Below are 19670 nucleotides of genomic sequence, written 5' to 3'. Positions count from 1 at the left end.
AACTACTTTCAAGATTAAAAACATAAAACACAATCATAGATTTGAATTGTATTATATATATTGAAAAATATAATCCTCATTTTGTAGAATTTTGTTACCTAATTTTTAAATATTCAAAAAACTAAAAAATAAAAAAAACATTAACATTACGTAAATAAGGTTAAAATTCACTCTAACTAAAATAACTTTTACCGGCAATAAATAGATACATTAATAAAAAAAATTTAAGTCTTTATCAGTATTAGTTAAGTTTGATTAGATTAAATTTTTGCTAAAGACTTTAGAAACATATACAAAAAAATTAATTGCCGCTAAAGTACATATTTTAGTGATAATTAAGCTATTATCATCAATTAATTACCACTAAAAATCATTTTTGATATGATATTTACATTTACTTATCCTTTTAAGACCCTACTCGAAGAATTACACAAACAATATTATTGATATTGTTGTTATATTAATAATGCAATTTTTTTTTTTAATCATTGAAAATTTGTGGTTTGATTTAGTGACAGGCTGAATAAATTCAATACTTAGATGTGTTTGGTACAAAGAAAAACATTTTCTGAAAAAAAGTATATGCAATAATTAAATATACAAATAAGAATTCATTTTAATAAAATGCAATTTTGAAGGCTCATTGTACGTATCATTTCAAATTAGATAACTTGTTAATAATAAGTTGAAAGCTTAAAAATTCACCACATAATATCCACTTTACACCTAAACAGATGCGAGGGGTTCTGTGGATTCACGTGAAATATTCATGCTTTACTTTTCAGATCATATATAGTAATTTTATTTCTTTTAAAAAATAAAATAAATATAGAGGCGTGAATCCACGTTAAAAGTAGCGTATAATAATACTATGATGATTGAGTGCACTTATTTTATCATTTTCTTTAGTAACACCTCTTTAAGTGGCTATCGATAACACTTTTGATGTTTCAATCATTTTCTCTTTAATCTTTCATAAGTTTTAAACGTCTTCAATTGGAGATTCCAAAAAATTTAGCACCGTAAAATTTTTATATTACTCGATCATATGTGTATATTAAATTTAAAACTAGTAAAATTATATATATTGAACCTATAATTTCTAAAAGTTAACATCTAAATGTTAAGAACGTAAAGGTCCGATCTAAATTTTATTTTAAATATATCTTTTCGTATAATACATTTATCTTTTCGAAATTGTGAATACGCCTCTATCGTTATAACATGCAATATCACACTAAGATTGTATGATTTTTTTCATTATGTTTCCAGTAGCACATATGACATATATATGAAGTTATAAAAAAAAAATTACAATAAAAAAAACAGTTTTGATATATAAAACATCTTGCATTAATAAAGGGTTTTAAAAAAATCACACTTTAAAAAGATATATGACTTATACTTTATATAATAAAAAAAAAACTTTTATGATACATGACTTATACTTTATACAAAAATAACTTTATCGCTACTCGAAAATTGTTACCATATTATCATTAATTAGCATATGAAAATTTACAACCCTATTAATTAGAGAGGGGTCTGGCGGCTAAGCAGTCAGCTTTACACTAAACAGTAAACACTTCCCACATAATTGCTAAAAGTTAATTGAATTATAAAAATAATTTGAAGTTTGAATCAAGTTGCAACTAAAAATATGTTTGACTAAAAGGGTATAAGTTGGTTAAACTAGATTATAACCATTTATTTTTTTACTTATTTAATTGTTTTATAAACATAAAAAATGTTTAAAAGTGAAGGGTATATAAGCTAGGTTAAAAGTCATAAGTTGGTTTCATTAATCGGAGTTGTAGTTCGTTAAGACTTAGGGGTCTATTCGAACTCTTTTGTCAGAAATTACACTATTTTATTTATATATGTATAATAGATATTAAATCGTTCCCTTCGGCTAATTCTATTATTATTTTTTTTGGAATTCCAGAATAACCCGTAGTCGCTAGAGTCTTTGCCCTTCGGGTGAGCACGCTATGCGCACTGAATAAACCCCTCGATGTGTAATAGCTTGCGAATCACACAGAGGAAGTAAACCGCACTAGACAAGCTCGGATCATCGTGTGAATAACTACCCTCCAAGCCAATTGAACCATCCAAATATAATCGGGATTTTTTTAAGACACAAAACCAAATCAAACCAACCACTAATAAAAAAATTTTCAAAATAACTCAATTTTCGATTTGATTTATATACCCTATACACCAAGAAGGGGGATTTGGGGGGGGGGGATAGAAGATAGCTATTCAAAGGGACTATAAATGTAAGAAATAAACAATAATGGAGGCAATTTTATAATAGAAGTCAAATATGAACAACAGTACTAGACAAACATGGCAAGTTGTAATGTAATTTTTTAATTATGTAACCTTAACATACTCTTTTAATACATATCACAGATAGATATATGGAACAAAGCACCACCAAGGGATGATGTGAGATGGACGTGATCATTTCCATCTATCGTTAATTAGAGATATCAGATTCAAATTTCGAAAATAAGAATCTCTTATTAACATTATAGACTTATTACCTCTTAAAAAAATTTCACGTCACACGTATTTAAATATTTCGAATACCATATAGGACCAAACATAGCTATAATTTTGCATAGCTATTACATTCATTAAAACGAAGTCTTGAAATAATAACAAAATTATCTTCGTATGATCTATAAATTATCGGTTTGAATCGTGAAAGCTACCTTTAATGCATGCAGATCTACATCACACCTATTAGAGTGCAAACTTTTTTTCATATTCTGTATAAATACAAAATATTTTATGCATCGATCTGTCTAAAATTCAAACGAATTATATATGGGGGCAATTTTAAATAGAGGTCAAATATATATATATGTTCAATTATCTTATATATATTCAACCAAAGCCGACGCTTAAAGACAAATTCTTTAATTATTTTAATCACATCCCATCTTTTTCTAAGTTCCCTTTCAATAATTAATCTTCTATCTCTCTATAAATAACCAAAATGCAAAAGCAACAAAAATGTATATTCTTAATACTAAAGTTTCTTGCTAATATAAACTTACCACAAAACAAAAAATTAATATGGATATTTTTTCATATACTATTTCTTCTTCATCTTCCTCATCTAATTCTTCTTCAACATATCCACAACAAGAACAAAAGAAAAATAAAAAATTAGCCTCATATCATTCCTCACTTCATGGAGTTAGAAAACTCCCAACAAAACCAATGACTAAACTACCAATTGCACCTTTGCCACCTACACCTCCTAAAATATATAGGGTTGAACCTAATAATTTCAAGGATTTTGTCCAAATGCTCACTTCATCTCCCGAGTTTCAATCTGTCTCTAATAATTCTACCTCTAGCTCTGATACTGGTTCTGGTTCTGGCTCTGGCTGTGGCTCTGGTTCTTTCAACTCGAGGCGTTTACAAGATATTGCTCCTCCACCACTTGTTCTCTCACCGATTTCTTTAGAAAGAAGTAATGACGACAACAACAACAATAATAATAATGATATTGCATCACAATGGCGTGAGTTCCTTCGTCCTTCTTCTTCCTCTAACATTAAGCAAGTAGTTGAAACATGCATTGACTCAACGAATAATGAAGAACAAGAAAGATCACATGTAACGCCCCGGATTCCATCAGAAAATTATTTTGGATCGTGTAGTCCATTAGCTAATTTTCCTCTATCGCCGGCCTCTTTTGCATGGTGCTCTTCTATTCTTCTAAGCCCGGGTACTCTTACTTCACCAAACGCGGTTCTTTAGCTCCCTTTCTCATTGCCTCAACGTCCAGTACTAGCAGAAACAGAATTTTCACTAAAAGAGTTCAACATTTACTATATATATATAAAAAAAATTCTGGCTCTGTTACTGGTGGCCTGTAACTTACTATGCTTCATTCATAAGAAAATGATGTAGATATTCAAGAGTTTGAATTGGAACTAAAAGATATATATCATAGTTCAAACACTTGAAGATTTTTTATTTTATTTTCTTTACATTTTCAGTTTTACTTCCTACGTACTGCAAAATTAAATATCAAATATTTGGTATTATTATTCCACAAGTATGGTCTTTAATTTGTAGCATTGACATTTTACTAATTATTTGATGATTTTATTTTAGCTCTAAAGTAAGAAAATGTTGGGTATGTAGCAAGAATTGATGGGAAATAAAGGGAAGGAGAGGAATTTGAAAAGTTTAGAACTTGAAAGGTTGGGAACTTGAAAAGTCCTCTAATGCTTTAATGAAAAAGGCAATAGTCCCTCATCGATAATGGAAATGAAAATAGGAGAGTTTAAATAAATAAACACTCCTATTAATTGTTAAAAGGGTTGGAAAGAGGGACCCCCCTCGCGCCGTCGTCGTCGCTCGCTCGCTTCGGCTACGGCTTCGGCTTCGGCAAATGATCGATTGAGAATATATTCTTCTTGCCTATAAATACCATTCAGTCTGCAGAATATTTCCCTACGAATTTTATGATCTTCCTTCTTCTTAAAAAACACATATTTCTTTGTGTACTTTCCTGCTGTGGATTGATTCGCTGATAGAGTTTTTGGTATCTATACTCTACTGATTAAGATCATTTTACCCTGGGAGGTTCCAGATTCTGGTAAGTTTTATAGATTCAATTATTTTTCTGTTCATCTTATTTACTGGTTCTAAAAATCTCAGTTACTTCGTGTTTCTGAATGATTCATTACAACCAGTAATTTCTGATTTTCATAACACAGATTGGCAACAGAAAACATATACACTAAAGAGAATTATGCTATACATAAGTCTTATGTTGCAACACGTCTAGTCGTTAATTCTTCATGCATGATTACAATTTATTTTAAGAATAAAAAAACGCACTTAAAAATTATTTGACTTCATTAAGTTTCATATTTAAACTATTGGTAGTGTGAATTTTCTACCTAAACGGCTAAATTAACGACTCTATTAGCTAACGCATTAGTATTTTAAATATAATTTAATTGGTTTCTTTAAAATCCTAAGAGATATCGACGTCATGACAGAGACGAGGCCACGACTAAGAAGGTATAGAAGAAGATGGTGAATGTCACGAATATTAAAACAAATTAATTTATACCGTGCTAGTTTTAACCTTTAATCTTTAGCCTAATATTAATTTATTTAGATTTGCCACGTGGAGTTGTTTTTCTACGTGGAATGTCACGTGACAAAAAATTTAAATAAAAGAGAGAGTCTAGTACATATATCATTAAAAAAAATAGTCAAGTTGTGTTTCGCTAACCAGAAAACTCACACTCTCAATATCAATAGTATAGTTATGAAACTGAAATAGGTTAAGTGTGTTTTGACCCTTTTTTTAATTCTTCTATTTTACATAAAATAGGTTAACAATTTCTTTATATATACTTGAATCAATTTCCTCTTCTAATAAATATATTTGTCCAACAACTTAAAGACAATCTCTGGCCCAAAAGAAATTTAAAAAGAAAAATAATGTCTTGCCAACACATAAAATCATTTTGTTTAATTTATCCTCAATATTCAACTTTGAATGAACAACTTTTTTTGATTAAACACACACAGACACATATATATGTGTGTATATATATATATATATATATATATATGTATGTATGTATAACTTTGAATCAAGAAGCAAAACAAGGAACATTGTATGACTTATTCTTTAAAAGAGCATAAAATTTGTCCTTGTGTTTGAGTTTTAACCTATAGACTCTAGTTGTTGTTGCCTCTACCCTACAAAAGGTAGAAAACAAAAACCGAGTACATGAAATTGTATTAGATATGTTATTGTTGTTTCGATTTATCAAATAAGGAAAATATGTAAAAAATAATTGTCAACTAATTAGTTGCGAAGTTAGGTATTTTTCTGTGAAGAGTAATTTTGATGTCACAACTAGAATATCGATAAAATTAAAGTACTTTGTAAGGGGACAAATTATCCAAACCCAAACTAATGTGGGATTCAAACATTTCTACCATCAAGAATCAATTCCTCCATCCTTGATTAAAATTTTTAAATTCGAGCTTTGACAGTAAAAAAAGTCTCGATAGAAACGAGTTTTCCTTCGATATATCCTACGTAAGCATGAATGTAAAATAACTTTGAGCTAACGAAAATTTCAAATATTGAATAATTATATATAAAAAAAGGCACAAGACTTACATTTTTAATAATTTATATAATCTTCAATATCCAGTTGTCATTTGAAAGTTGAAAGTCTTGTGGGCGTGCACACCATATACAAATAGAGTCTAAAAATGACTTTTGAATAAATCCTATGTGATGGTGTCCTATTATTAATTACTCCCTCCGTCCGGAATTGTTTGTCATGTTGCGTTTATCGAAAGTCAATTTGACTAATTTTCAAAAGTAAATAAATTGGATCACATTAATTCGATATTTTCAGCAATAAAAATTAGATATTCTAAAACTATATGAACAGTACTATAAATTATAATTTTTTGCATATTAATATGATAAAAAAATACACTGTAAAATGTTAATCAAAGTTTGCATAGTTTGACTCTAAAAATAGAAACCATGACAAATAATTTCGGACAGAGAAAGTAATTAACAAGGCATATCATTAGTAAGTATATTTGTTTTTTTATTAAAGGTTCCAAAGTTGAACCTCGAGTAAAAAAATCACTTTTGCTAGAAAATATTATTTTATCTCGATATAAATCTTAAGTATCAGATATCGGTTTATCAAGAAAAAAATAGTTTGACTACAATAGTATAGTATATGGTTTGAGCATGTCTTAAGGTTGGAAATTAATTAGTATAATGCATTATTATAATTACCAATTTTGAGGGTCCTATTATTCCTTTTCCACTCCTACCATTTAAGATTATTTTTTAAAAGAAAGAAAAAAAAACTTCCATTTATAAACTGATTGCAAAATTCTCAAAAATGGGGCTTTAGTATATATATATATATATATATATATATATTAATGAAGTTTGTTGACATAATTTAAGTAATTTCATTAGGTAAATAGTTTCTTTGCTATAAGCAAAGATGAAAAAAAGATGGTACGATATATAAAACACTTTAATTTAATAATCGCAATTCAAAAGGTATGATGTAAACAACCTGAAAGACGTTATATAAAAAAAGACGATGAAAGTATTTTTCAAAGTTATCTTAAAGATGTGTAATCACAAACCACTAGGTTAATTCCAAATTAGTAGAACCATCAATATTTATATTGAGACATATTTGACATCTATCACTTTTTCATTATCTTTCGAAAAATCAAGTCCATCGCGAAAATATAACTTTTATTAAAAGAAGATACAACAAAGTAAATAAGGCGATCGCTCATTGATAAAGGAGGTAGTGATACAGAGACACTACTTCACTTGTAACTATGTTTTTTTCTTTCTATGGATTATCTAGTGCATCAAGACGAGCATTCAAGGAGTCTGGAGCCTAAAGGATATAAAATATTAACAAAAGTTTCAAAACGGTATATAAAATTTTATATTATCCAAAACGGCAAAGTCGCTGGAACAACAGCGATTTCGTCCACCGAAAAAAGCAAAATCAATGTTTCTGCAACAATATTGCAAAATGTGATTTTTCTTTTAAAAAAAATAAAAGAAAATCGCTGCCTAAGCAGTGATTTTCATTTATTTATTTTTAAAGAAAATCGCTGCCTTTTAAAAAAAAATCACATTTTGCAAAATCGATGCAGTAGCAGCGATTTTGTTTTTTTCGGCGGAGGAAATCGCTGTTGTTCCAGCGATTTTGCCGTTTTGGTTAATATGAAATTTTATATACCGTTTTGAAATTTTGATTAATATTTTATACCCTTTAGGCTCCGGACCCAGCTTTCAAGGGCGAGATTAGAAGATTAATATCTAGACAAATCTTATATATTAAAAAATTTACTAAATGTGTATAAATATTAAGTTTAAAATTTGATATTTATTATCTTAGAGCATTAAATTTATAAAGTTTTAAATCCTAATTTTGCATATGCAAGCATTACAACAAAATGATGTATATTCATAATAAAAACATATAATGACCCCACCCCCACCCCCACCCACCCCCTGGGTGGCAAGTCCATCTATAATCAGGTCAATCTGGGACAACAGAATACAAAACCAAATTTAGATCATGCACCTGAAGTAGGCCCATTTCATGTTTTGACCAGACAAAACAGGTGACAACTTAACATTATCTGAGCTCGAGTCGTCTTTGTTAGATAATATTTTATTCATTTCGAAACACAATGTGAAACTTTTTCAACTTTGAATTCGAATTTAATTAGGCCAGAAATGCCTAAGACTGAGTTGGAAACCAAAATGAAGAAAAAAAAATCTCCCAGCTTCCATATTAACCACATAACAACTCTTCCAATGTATACATCATGATCGTCTCGAGAAACACTTGGTAAGATAGTTGTTGATAGTGAAAGGTAGTAGATATCTCGTTGAATTAATAGTTATTTGTAGTAGGTGGTGGCAAATATCTCATAAAGTCTAACAACATGAATTGACTCGGACAACACGATTATAAAAAAATTAAAAAGTTTGATGTGCTTTTTCCTCTACCACAACAATACTCAAATCAAATTAGTATCTTTACTCCTCCAATCAAAAGGTGTCAAAGGAAGAAAAGTGCTCTATCGATTTTAATTTATATGACACAGTTTGATTTGAAAAAAAAAAAAAACTTCTAAAAGTTGTCAATCCAAAATACTTCTTCGACCAAATGTGTTGTTATAAATATTTATTTTCAAGATTAAGTTGTTTCTAATTATAAATATGTGACATTCTTTGTGACAAACTAAAAAGAAAAGTGTCATATAAATTAAAATAGATGAATTAATACTTAATAGGAACACGCTAAGAAATACTCGTGTAAAGATAGACTATCTACATTATATGCCTTCGAGCTCGAGTTGCTTTGTGCACCAAACTACCTTCTTTTGTCTTTATCCACAAATCAGGTATCATCATTAGAACATTACACTAGTACTGTTTTTGGCCTTCTATATCCAAGTGGTGAATAATAACAAAAAAAGTAGCTATGCTTTAACTGACCAAATTACAACACAGGCAATTGTATGAACCAATTTCATCGTCAAACAAATATTTAAGATCAATTTTCAAAATTTATACCCAAACGCTAGCTAAGTATTTGCAAAAACTCCTTTGTTCGATTCTACTTGTAGGTTTCCAGCATCGTCTCCAGAGTATCCTTCCTTCCACGTTTTCATTTTTGGAGATAATCGTTGTGTTTGGACCAGGTTGAATATCCTGCCATAGAGGAGTACGAAAAGCAAGGCTGGTAATACATTTTATCATTATGCATGGAGAATTTACAGTTCCATCATGAAGTAGCGTTACGAGTTCTATGTGGCTAGGTTCATCATTTCTGAGGGACCAAAAAGATCAATATCATGGTATATATCAAGATCCTAGATAAGGGGCTTACCTCATAAAATAACACTGATGTTTTAGTTGAGCTACTCGTTGTTCCAATAGTTTCGCAGCTGTGACATATGTAGAAGTAGCTCATCCCTGCCCAAACCAGAGACACTACTAGTCATTATCCATGGAGGTTGATGATTGTAATTCTGCCTGATTAGCTCTTGGAAATCTCTAATATTCTGATCGGGCCTTTTTGCCTTCCCTCCCTTCATTTTGTCACACTTCGTGAAAACGAATGTAATTGGTATCTGCAAATGTGTTGCATGAAAGTCAGTTATCAGGAAAAAAAGAGAAATATGTCGTATGAAAGTCCACAATGGTACGAAATGATTTACTTATAAGGAGTAAACGGGATAAATGATAATAACCACATGAAAAGAACGAAAATACTAACAAAGACCACGAAGATCAGCAAATCAGAAGCATACCTTATTGCGTCCAAGCCAATTAGCACAATCAAGGTCTATCTTCTGAGGGGGTACACTAGCATCAATTAAAAGCAGAACCGACACCAAGGTATCTCGATTCAAAAAGTAACCTTTTGTGAAGGAGGACCAATCCATTCTAGCAGCTTCAGACGCATTAGCAAAACTGAAACAAGTAACGATAAATAACTTAGAAGTAGTCAAAATAGTGATTTCCATATTAATGCAAAAGGTACAAAGAGCTGTCAACAAGTGATGGAAAAGCATAACTAAAAAACTAGCAGACAGAGCAAATAGGACTTAGGAGAGAGCACAAACTCACTACATAAGGAGAGCTTCTACAACTATGCTCAAGTCAGGGAAGGGGAAGATAAAGGAGAAGAAATCCGATTCAATTACTTTGATGAATGATACACTTCTGGCTATTTTATAGGAGTCGAAATTGAATCAGGTCAGGTTCTACAGACTTGTAATCATAAACAGTGGGAAGCCTATCGAGATCTATAAAAAAAAGAACACAAAATGAAGCAAATATAGCCTTGGTGACCATTTGGCTGGTAGATTTGTAACATCACTCAACATTTTATTTTACTCCAATACATCTTCAAATAAACATCACAACAGAATAATCTAGACTGTTTTATCAAGATGTGCACGAGAATGGACATGTCTGATTTTTGGTTTAGCATTTACAACACTTCCACTGAATTATGTTGAAGCCAGGTGGAACTGATTTGTCTAGCGCACTGTTTACTAACACTAAACCGAGTTCTGCTCTTTGGATCTTAATAAATATGCTGATTTCTCCCCGAGGCATTGTCTGCAACCATCTATTTCTGCGGTCTAGAGGCAGTAGATGTTATGTTTGACAGCGGTTTCCTCCTTCCTTTTACATATTTAGAGTTCTCTAATAACAATTTATGTGGGGTTCCTGCTCTTGAAAATGTGGAAAGCTATCGGGAGTGAAAGAAGCCATGTCTCTCACAAAGGTAACTAGGGAAAGCTGTTTGTATAACCAGGTTTTTTGCTGCAGCAACTACAGCAACAAGGTATACTCAAGGGTTTAGTGGAATAATATCACATGGCCAGAGAGAAGACATTACAGCTTCTTGAATTGAAAACTTCAAGAAAACATAATTGGGCATTCGCACCGTGAAGCTTTTATTGGGAAGAATGAAGGATACTATTTCCAGGTAAGGTTGGAACCGTGATGCTTTTATTTGGAACAGTGTAAAAGCAGTAACATTCAAATAATAGTACTAGCATGTAAGCAATGCAAAAGAGAAGAATGTGGGTCTTCTTTGGATTGCAAATCTAATTTTTCATCTTGGAGAAGACTGCAATGTGCTTTATGAGTGCCAGAACAGATGTATAGTCTGTGTGGTTGTAAATCCAAGATGATGGCAAAGACAAAATTAGATGACTGGGATCAAGATGAGGTGTTTTCTCATTTGAAGCTTTTTATAAAGATTCTCAAATTGAAAAGAAAATAAAAAAGACAGCCCCATGCACTAGAGCTCCCTCTATGTGCGGGGTACGGGAAAGGGCCGGACCACAAGGGTCTATTGTACGCAGCCTTACCCTGCATTTCTGCAAGAGGCTGTTTAAATGGCTTGAGACAAAGATTCTCAAATTCCTGGTGGAAAACACTCTCTTTTCAAAATCCATCAAGGTAGTTCTGCTGTAGGGAAAGTAGTCGTTTCTCTTCCCTCTTTTTCTTTTAATGTGTTGCCTGTAATATCATCACCCTGCTCCCCGTACAAACTAAAAGTTCATCAAAAACACAGTTTAGTTGCTAGGAATGAAAAATTGAAAGTAACACGACCAAACAAGCGCAATTTCTTCAACTTAACATAGTAAATCATCTAGTTTACCCCAATTAGTTTGGTTTTGAGGTGCACTTTATTGCATAATGTAACAAACCAGTAGCCATTTATCATACCAATTGAAGTCGTGTTACTTCGTTCGAATAAAAGCATCAAGTACGGTAAGCATTTAGTTGAGATTACTGCTATAGCCTACTAGCAGAGACGGAGGATATCACCCATGCACTGTTCGGCCGAACCAAGAGCTTTTACTTAAAAAGTGTATGTATTTAAAGAAATTATTAAATAGATACACATAGTACATTTAGAACCCGGTTATAGCAGTGAAATCATTGTTCTGAATTCAGAACCCATAAAGTTGAAACCTTGGCTCCACCTCAGCCTGTTAGTCCCCAACCTGTAATGCTAACACTTTCTAAAATAGCTTTACCCAACACCTTTCGTTGTAATGGTAAAACAGCTCGACCTATCAAAGGGTGCTCTAACAAAAGAAAAATGAAGAAAGGCTTACCCATAACCAGGCAAATCCACAATGTACCAACTTTTGTTCACCAAAAAATGATTAATCAGCTGAGTCTTCCCTGTACAGTTAAACATACTAACATCAGAATTCACCTCTAATCCATAGAAATACCAAGTAACTACCAAAATCCAGCTACAACACTCAGAGCTAGCCATCCATTCCTACTTTGACGGCTATGTTTATCCAACACTCGTACTTGTATACTATAATCATGGGAGCTAGCAGGCGGGAGCTACAAGCCGCAGAACTCAATAGCTTTGGCCTAGACCGTGTATCTGTGTTTAAAAATCCACTTGATATATATAAAGAAAATTATCCAAAACCTTATCAGTAATCTCAAAATCCTAGCTTCACCTTGGGAAGCTAGGGTGGTACCTCAAGGTTTCGTCCAAACACCCTTGGCAGAAAAATTACGGTGATATACGTTTACTTATTATATTTTGAATCTCACTAGTGAAAATCCTAGCTCCGCTAGCTATAACAAGCTCAGTAATTAAACCAACAACAACAATATACACCATGAAATCCCAAAAGGCGCAAAAAAGACACTCAGCTCAAGTGCAGCAAATCAAAGTATTGACGAATAAAAGGGAATACGACTATAAAGAAAACATGCCAATTATTAAGTAAAGCTATACAGAGCAACAACTGGTAACATATATCAAAAGCACAATGCTCCCAGACTCACACCAAGCCTAATCTCACCGAAAAGTGAGTCAAAACTCAACTACCTAATAACCTTTCTATCCTAATCCACTACATTCATACCCTCTTATTTAAAGTCATGTACTCGATAAACTGAAGTTACCTCATGTCATATCTAATCACGTCTCTCCAATACTTGTTCACTCAACCTCTACCTCTCCTCATAACCACCATATTCGACTAGTTTTCACGCACCTCGACTAATTCCACATTCTCCAACTATATTCAAACTCTCACACCTCCATATAGTGAGCAAATGCATAAACACTACATCCAAGTTCAGCAATCAAAAGATACATAAAACTAAAGAATAGAGTTGCAAATTATTCAAACCTGGTTTCTTAGAAGTAAGAGCAACTTCTTTCTTCTTAACCAAAGCATTAATAAGGGATGATTTGCCAACATTAGACCGACCCAACATAGCAAATTCAGGTCTTTCATCTTTAGGACAATCTTTAGGCTTATTACTACTCTTCACAAACTCAACCTCCTTAATCTTCGCATCACCCGCATAGGGTCCGACAACTATATTGGATCCGGGTAAAATCATATCTTCCTTAATATCTTCTGGTTCAACTCCAGGAGCCATAAAAAGTACTTTCCTGGCCAATATTGAAGCTGAAGAAGAAGAAGAGTTGAAGGTTCTTGAAGATGATGCATAAATACTGAATTGGGGATTTTTTGGGATTTTGGGAGAAAAGGGGTTTTTGGGTTTGATGGATTGAGGGAAAATGGAGAAGAAATGGGAATGAAAGAGACGGCATTTTGATGCTATTTGCATTTTCTTGATGATTTTTGAGCTTCACTTCAATGGCTGCTCTGGTTCGAGACGACTTTATCACTCCCAAGATATATTTTTAGCTCAATTCTAAAACTATACTTTGATTTTTTATTTTTATTTTTTTAGTCTCGATAATGAATTAAATAGTCCTTCGACCTTCATTTGATTGCGACGATCGATATAAATATTGTGAGACCGTCACATTATCGCTATGAAAAAAGTTCTCTCTGAATATTCCCAACGGATTCTGTCGATCCACACCAACGACCAAGAGCTAATTTAGGGAATCATAGAATCTACTTATCAAGTAGGAATACAGTCTCTAACTCCGTAAAATCGAATCAAAATATTCTCTAAAAAGGCATCATATTCTCGATTGTGGGTGGAAAAATGAATGCTACACATCATTCTATCTTTCTAGAGTAAAAGTGAAATATATATGTATATATATATACATATGTATATACAACTTTGTGAAATTAAAATCGATATGTTTGTTACTATTGTTGTTAAAGTAAGATTGGCAAAGTATATTATTTATAGCTATTTTGAAGTTAAAATTTTTCAACTTTATATTTGTGTACATGAAATTATAAGTTTTAAAATTTAAAATAATATTTGGGATGTAATTTACTTATTTAAAAAAGTGAAATTTTGTGTGAGTGTATTTTTGGGGAGTTGAAAATGTAATGACCTAAATTTCTCAACAAAAACATTCATACATTATATATTATATATCCTCTCACACGTCTTGAATATATGGATGCTATATCAACTTTTCTAGTAAAGTTAATTTGTTTAATATCAAATGTAAACTTTTGATTATTGATTCAAATTAAGCTCGAAATATTTACCGAATGAGATGAGGAGAAGAAGAATGAAAAATATATTATTAATTGAAAATATATTCTTTCGACTCTTTAAATATGTGTGTTTTTCTAATAACGTCAATTTGTTGATATCGAATGTAAACATTTTTAAAAAAATAAGGGATAATGCACAAGTACCCCCTCAATCTATGCCCGAAATCACAGAGACACACTTATACTATACTAAGGTCCTATTACCCCCTGAACTTATTTTATTAATAATTTTCTACCCCTTTTCGGCCTACGTGACACTATCTTGTGGGCCAACGTTGGATGACTTTTTTTTTCAAGTTAGTGTCACGTAGGCCGAAAAGGGGTAGCAAATTACTTATAAAATAAGTTCAGGGGTAATAGAATCTTAGTATAGTATAAGTGTGTCTGTGGGATTTCGGGCATAGATTGAGGGGTACTTGTGCATATTCCCAAAAAATAATAATTCAAAACAAAATGTTAATCTAGTCAAAATATCCTTATAACAATCTTGTTTGCTATGAGATTTTTTTTTAATCTATTATAGTCATGGATTTTTATGCACATATAATATAATAATATAATTCTCTTTTTCTTTTTTTTCGTATATTAATTTATGTTTTTACTAAAAATAGCAAAATATATATGACTACGTTATGGACAGTCTTCAATCTACATGCACAAAGCCACTTGGCCATGTGACATAACCATGTCCACAACATTATTATTTATTTATTTATTTATTTATTATTATTAATATTATATCTCGATGTAAAATTTTTTGCATTAATTTAAATTTAATCAAACTACGAACAAATATCAAACGGAAAATTTAGAAGAAGAAATTAAAAAAACAAAAACACTTTATTATAAACCATTTGGCCTATTAAACTTTGATATATAATGAAAAACTTACATTAATCTCTTCAAAAAAAAAATATTACACCAAATTAATCAAAATGTAGATTTCTAAATCTACACAATTACATTGTAACACAAAACGTGGTACATAAGTACAAACTAATAAAAGAGACAGTTCGATACACTAAGCTTTTGCTATGAACCAGGTTCGGAAAAGGCCGAACGACGAGGATCTATTGTAATCAATGAGAACTTATAGGTCACAAATATTCAAGACCATGAAGCCTCATATTCAATCTTCTAAGCCAAACAGAATGAAGTATCATATGAAAAACATCATATCTTTTTGCTAACATATTAACTTCAAAATGTCTCCTAACTTGTTTACCTCTTCTTTGCAACCTTATATATTGCCTTGTTGAAATCCCAGACAGAATTTTCTTCAAGTCGGGGATTCGATCAACGGGGACTTCAACTGAGAACGATTTCCAGTTCAAAACATCGCTAAATGGTGGCACGTAATGGTCCTTAAGGAGGACGGGGACACATCCCGTGTAGAGTGCTTCAACCATTCGTGGACTCGCGACTTCATAACCACTAGGGCAAAGGCAAAACTTACTGTTTCTTAGCATGCCATAGTACGAGACGCCTTTTGGTAGGTACTTATGGACTTGGATGTCATCGTCTTTGTTTTCCCAATGCTCGAGAAGTATAGGACGTATAGGTCCATGAAGCCCTCCAGCAAAGAACGCCAAGATTGATCTACGTGATGGAGAAGGACCACCGAGCAGGCCATTCATCGTACCTCCGGGGAGGAGGATCTCTGGGAAGGATACATCTTTGGAAGGCTTGAATCCTTCCGAGGTATTAGCATTGCATAACGCTCGAATTGAGTTCTTGAATAGCTCAGGAACAGACTTTGAAAGTTCAGGCCCCTACAAGATCAACACATTTCAAAACAATCAGTACTCTAGACAACGTAGGTTACCAAGACGGTTCGTGTTGGGAACGAGGATTATGTAAGATTCTTACCCAATCATGGCACGCGAGCATGAAATGATCTGCGCCTAGGCTTCGATTCCAATAAGGATATTTCCCAGAAACAAGATTGATGTAATCCATAACGGTTTGTCTCATCGGATCCCAATGTCCTCTGGAGTTTCTATCGTATATGAAGTGAACTATCGATGTCACACTGATAGGTAAGAAGAACACATGAGCTTTCTCGGGGTCTCTAGTCCTGAATTTACTCGTCTCCATTTGATAAATAAAGTTTCCCTCCATCGCGTATATACTTTTGCACGGACCATTGTGAAAAATAGGCTGCTCTCCTTCTTCGTACACGAATACCTTGAATTCCTTTTCCATTTCCAAGTAACTCCTGAAATTAGAACCAAATACGCGGCTCGTGAATCAACAGTTAACATGACAAGGACGATGATGCTTTCTATTGCAAGAAGGCAAAATGAGAATATACAGCGACAACGACTAAACATACTTCCATCAGACGTCAAGGCAGAGAATAGAAACACATTCCATTAACATGTCTCTCTCTCGTATTAATATAGGACCAAACGATCATATAAAACAAAAGCAAAGTAGACTTATCGATAACGAGGTGTCAGTTAGATTACCAAAAACATTCATTATGACCGAAAAACAGAACCATACCTATGAAAAGCATTGACATTCTAACACACTGGCCCGACTGGAACATCTCGATTAAACATAATTCCAGCAATGTTACTATTCCATTAACATGTCTACCTCAACAGAATCATCATAACACAATCACAATGATGGGAAAATACAGGACCAAACGATCGTATCGGGACCAAAAAAAAGTTTTGACTTCTTGACAACCAATAGAACTCATGTTATATTGATAATGATCGGAAAAAGAGCCACCCCTATGAAAAGGGCGCATTGACATTCCAATACATTGGACCAGTTGGAACGTAACATCTCAACTAAACATATTTTAGCAATAATGTTATGACAACAACTAAGAATATGTTTTCCACTAACATGTCTACCTCAACAGAACTATCCAAACGAATATCACAACAACGGAAAAATATTGGACCAAACAATCATCTCGGACCAAAAAAGAGAGTGGAAGACTTCTCGACAACTCATAAAAACAGAGCCATACCTATGAAATGCTTTGGCATTCCAATACATTGGACCAGATGGAACATAGTCCGAATCATCCGTTTGATTTCCAAACGTAGCAGCTTCTTTGATGGCGGCTCGAGCTCTTCCCAATTTGACTTCTAACTTCTCCAAATTAGTAAACTTTTTCTTGATTTTGGGTTCAATTTGAAGTGCATGAGTTTCATTCAAAGATGACAACTCATGTGGTTTCTCCAATGAAATGTTAAAAGTTACATTCTTTTGTGTAATAACCTGCTTTAAAAAAAAACATATATAGATCAAATCAATCGATCTTCGATCCAAAAGAAGGGAAGATTCATCCACGACGAACACAGAGCTTGAACTATTCATCAAATATGTAATGATAATTGATTTATACATACAAATTATTTCCACAACAATAATATCTACTAGTATTAATATCAATATTTGCTTTAAATTATGAAATCACTTCAAAATAAGGTAAAGTCGAAACAAAAACATAAAAAGAAACTTTTCTTCTTTTCTTTTTTCCCCTATCATTGGAGAAAAAGTACAACTTCTAAGTGCCTATAAGCTATATATATATATAACCTAGAATTTTTAGTAACACTCTGAAAAAATTATTTTGACTTAAAAATACTTAAAATAAGTCAATTCAAACTGGTTCCGCTCTAAAAAAAGTACATATTACATTCTTCAGACATCACTGGTGAGTCTACACTGCGTATGTTATTATTGTTTAAAGAGAACTCTTATTTCAACCTCTACCTTTTTTAAAACAGAAATTCATCATAGTGAAACCAAAAATTTCATCTAAACCATTCAAAAAAAAAAATGGAAATAATAGAGGGAAAATAAAAAATAAAAATACTACATGCATAATACAAGAAAAAAAAACACAAAATTCTTATAAAACATTAAAAACAAGAAGGAATAAATTTTTTTTAAAAAAAAATCATCACACAAAAATATGACACATGCATAAATCACAAATTCTTCTAAAATTCTATAAACATTAAAATAATTTTTATATTTTAAAAAAAAATTACTTGTTTCTGATTTTCTTGAAATTGTTCTTGAGATTCTTGATCAGCTTCAGCAGTAAGTGGAGAAAAACTATTACTACTATTAAAAAAACTATAATCTTCCAAAATAGCTTCTTCACGGTCAGCGCCACCGTTGACCGCCACCGCCACCAACTCCGGCAGCTCACCGCCGCCGTCGCCGGAAATATTTTTTCCTGTTCAGAAAAAAGGAAAAATAATTACCAAAATACCCTTTAAAACATTATTATTATTATTAAACCAATAAAATTCAATCAATATTAACCTGAATTGAAAAGCCAAGTTGAAGTTGAAAAAGATGAATTCTTTGAATTTCCAAATGCGAAATAAATTGAAATTAAAATAAATGGAATCATAATACATAAAAGTTTTGTTGATGCTGATTTAGTACACCATGATGAACAAATCTTCATATTTTTTTTTTAGACCTCAAAAAAATAATTATACTAACTAGAAAACTATATAGTACTAATAAATAATGATTACAATCTTCCTTATATATAAATTTAAAATTATATATTTATTTTATTGAGGGAAAAGTAAAAAGGGAAGAGAATTTTTTTTTCTTTTTTTTTTTTGAAGAAAGAGAAGAAAGTAATTGGTGAAAAATGGTAGCAATATTCTCTGCCAAACATCTTATATAATTTTTATTTTCGAGTTCTTCATGCAAAAATACATTAATTTTCTTTTATTTTGTCCTTTTCGTATTTATTTTCCACAAAATAATGCATACTAATGGGCTTTGTTGCATTTACAAACAAACTTCTAAGCTCATCACCATCATTAAAAAAAAAATTTAAAAGTTTATACATTCATATTCATCGCAATAATTATATATTCAGTGTAATTTTATCTGAATTTCAAAAGATTAATGTATTCGTAGACTTTAGTTTTGTCGTGTAACGATTGAGATATTGTTGTAAGAATGTCAATTTGTTATAATTTAAAACAATTCAATTTTTAAATTCTTTCTTTATTAATAACGAAACGACTTATAATTACATAAATATCTCTTTAAAAGTTTCAAAAATTATTAAATGT

The 19670-nt window shown here is 31.8% G+C and overlaps 3 protein-coding genes across 3 annotated transcripts; 1 reads left to right on the top strand and 2 right to left on the bottom strand.

Moving 5' to 3' along the window:
* Positions 1-3051: 3051 nt before the first annotated feature.
* On the top strand, positions 3052-3984 carry LOC107030598 (putative uncharacterized protein DDB_G0281733). Its single transcript, XM_015231864.2, has one exon. The coding sequence runs from the start codon at positions 3088-3090 to the stop codon at positions 3778-3780; it is 693 nt and encodes a 230-aa protein (XP_015087350.1). The 5' UTR covers positions 3052-3087; the 3' UTR covers positions 3781-3984.
* Positions 3985-8938: 4954 nt separating this feature from the next.
* On the bottom strand, positions 8939-13846 carry LOC107029183 (GTP-binding protein At2g22870). Its single transcript, XM_015230533.2, has 5 exons — positions 13279-13846; positions 12229-12298; positions 9895-10057; positions 9471-9714; positions 8939-9292 (listed from the first exon to the last, which is right to left on the bottom strand). The coding sequence occupies exons 1-4, from the start codon at positions 13724-13726 to the stop codon at positions 9502-9504; spliced, it is 894 nt and encodes a 297-aa protein (XP_015086019.1). The 5' UTR covers positions 13727-13846; the 3' UTR covers positions 8939-9292; positions 9471-9501.
* A 1596-nt stretch (positions 13847-15442) lies between these two features.
* On the bottom strand, positions 15443-19042 carry LOC107030667 (probable glycosyltransferase At5g03795). The gene is made up of 5 exons (XM_015231938.2): positions 18895-19042; positions 18615-18805; positions 17582-17835; positions 16459-16807; positions 15443-16361 (listed from the first exon to the last, which is right to left on the bottom strand). The coding sequence occupies exons 1-5, from the start codon at positions 19040-19042 to the stop codon at positions 15687-15689; spliced, it is 1617 nt and encodes a 538-aa protein (XP_015087424.1). The 3' UTR covers positions 15443-15686.
* Between the last annotated feature and the right edge of the window lie 628 nt (positions 19043-19670).

The sequence above is a fragment of the Solanum pennellii genome, chromosome 9, assembly GCF_001406875.1.
Source record: "Solanum pennellii chromosome 9, SPENNV200".
NCBI lineage: Eukaryota > Viridiplantae > Streptophyta > Magnoliopsida > Solanales > Solanaceae > Solanum > Solanum pennellii.
The sequence above is the reverse complement of the archived record's forward strand: the minus strand, read 5'-3'. Positions and strand labels throughout refer to the sequence as shown.

Bases quoted from the DNA above. Each gene is read 5' to 3' on its own strand.
- LOC107030598 (XM_015231864.2), top strand. From the start codon at position 3,088: ATGGATATTTTTTCATATACTATTTCTTCTTCATCTTCCTCATCTAAT.
- LOC107029183 (XM_015230533.2), bottom strand. From the start codon at position 13,726: ATGCAAATAGCATCAAAATGCCGTCTCTTTCATTCCCATTTCTTCTCC. The intron at 10,058-12,228 runs GTAAGCCTTTCT...TACTTGTTTCAG, and splicing joins GTGGATTTGCCTGGTTATGG to TTTTGCTAATGCGTCTGAAG. The intron at 9,715-9,894 runs GTATGCTTCTGA...ACACATTTGCAG, and splicing joins ATTGGCTTGGACGCAATAAG to ATACCAATTACATTCGTTTT.
- LOC107030667 (XM_015231938.2), bottom strand. From the start codon at position 19,042: ATGAAGATTTGTTCATCATGGTGTACTAAATCAGCATCAACAAAACTT. The intron at 16,808-17,581 runs GTATGGCTCTGT...TTCTAATTTCAG, and splicing joins AATGCCAAAGCATTTCATAG to GAGTTACTTGGAAATGGAAA. The intron at 16,362-16,458 runs GTAAGAATCTTA...TTGATCTTGTAG, and splicing joins TGCTCGCGTGCCATGATTGG to GGGCCTGAACTTTCAAAGTC.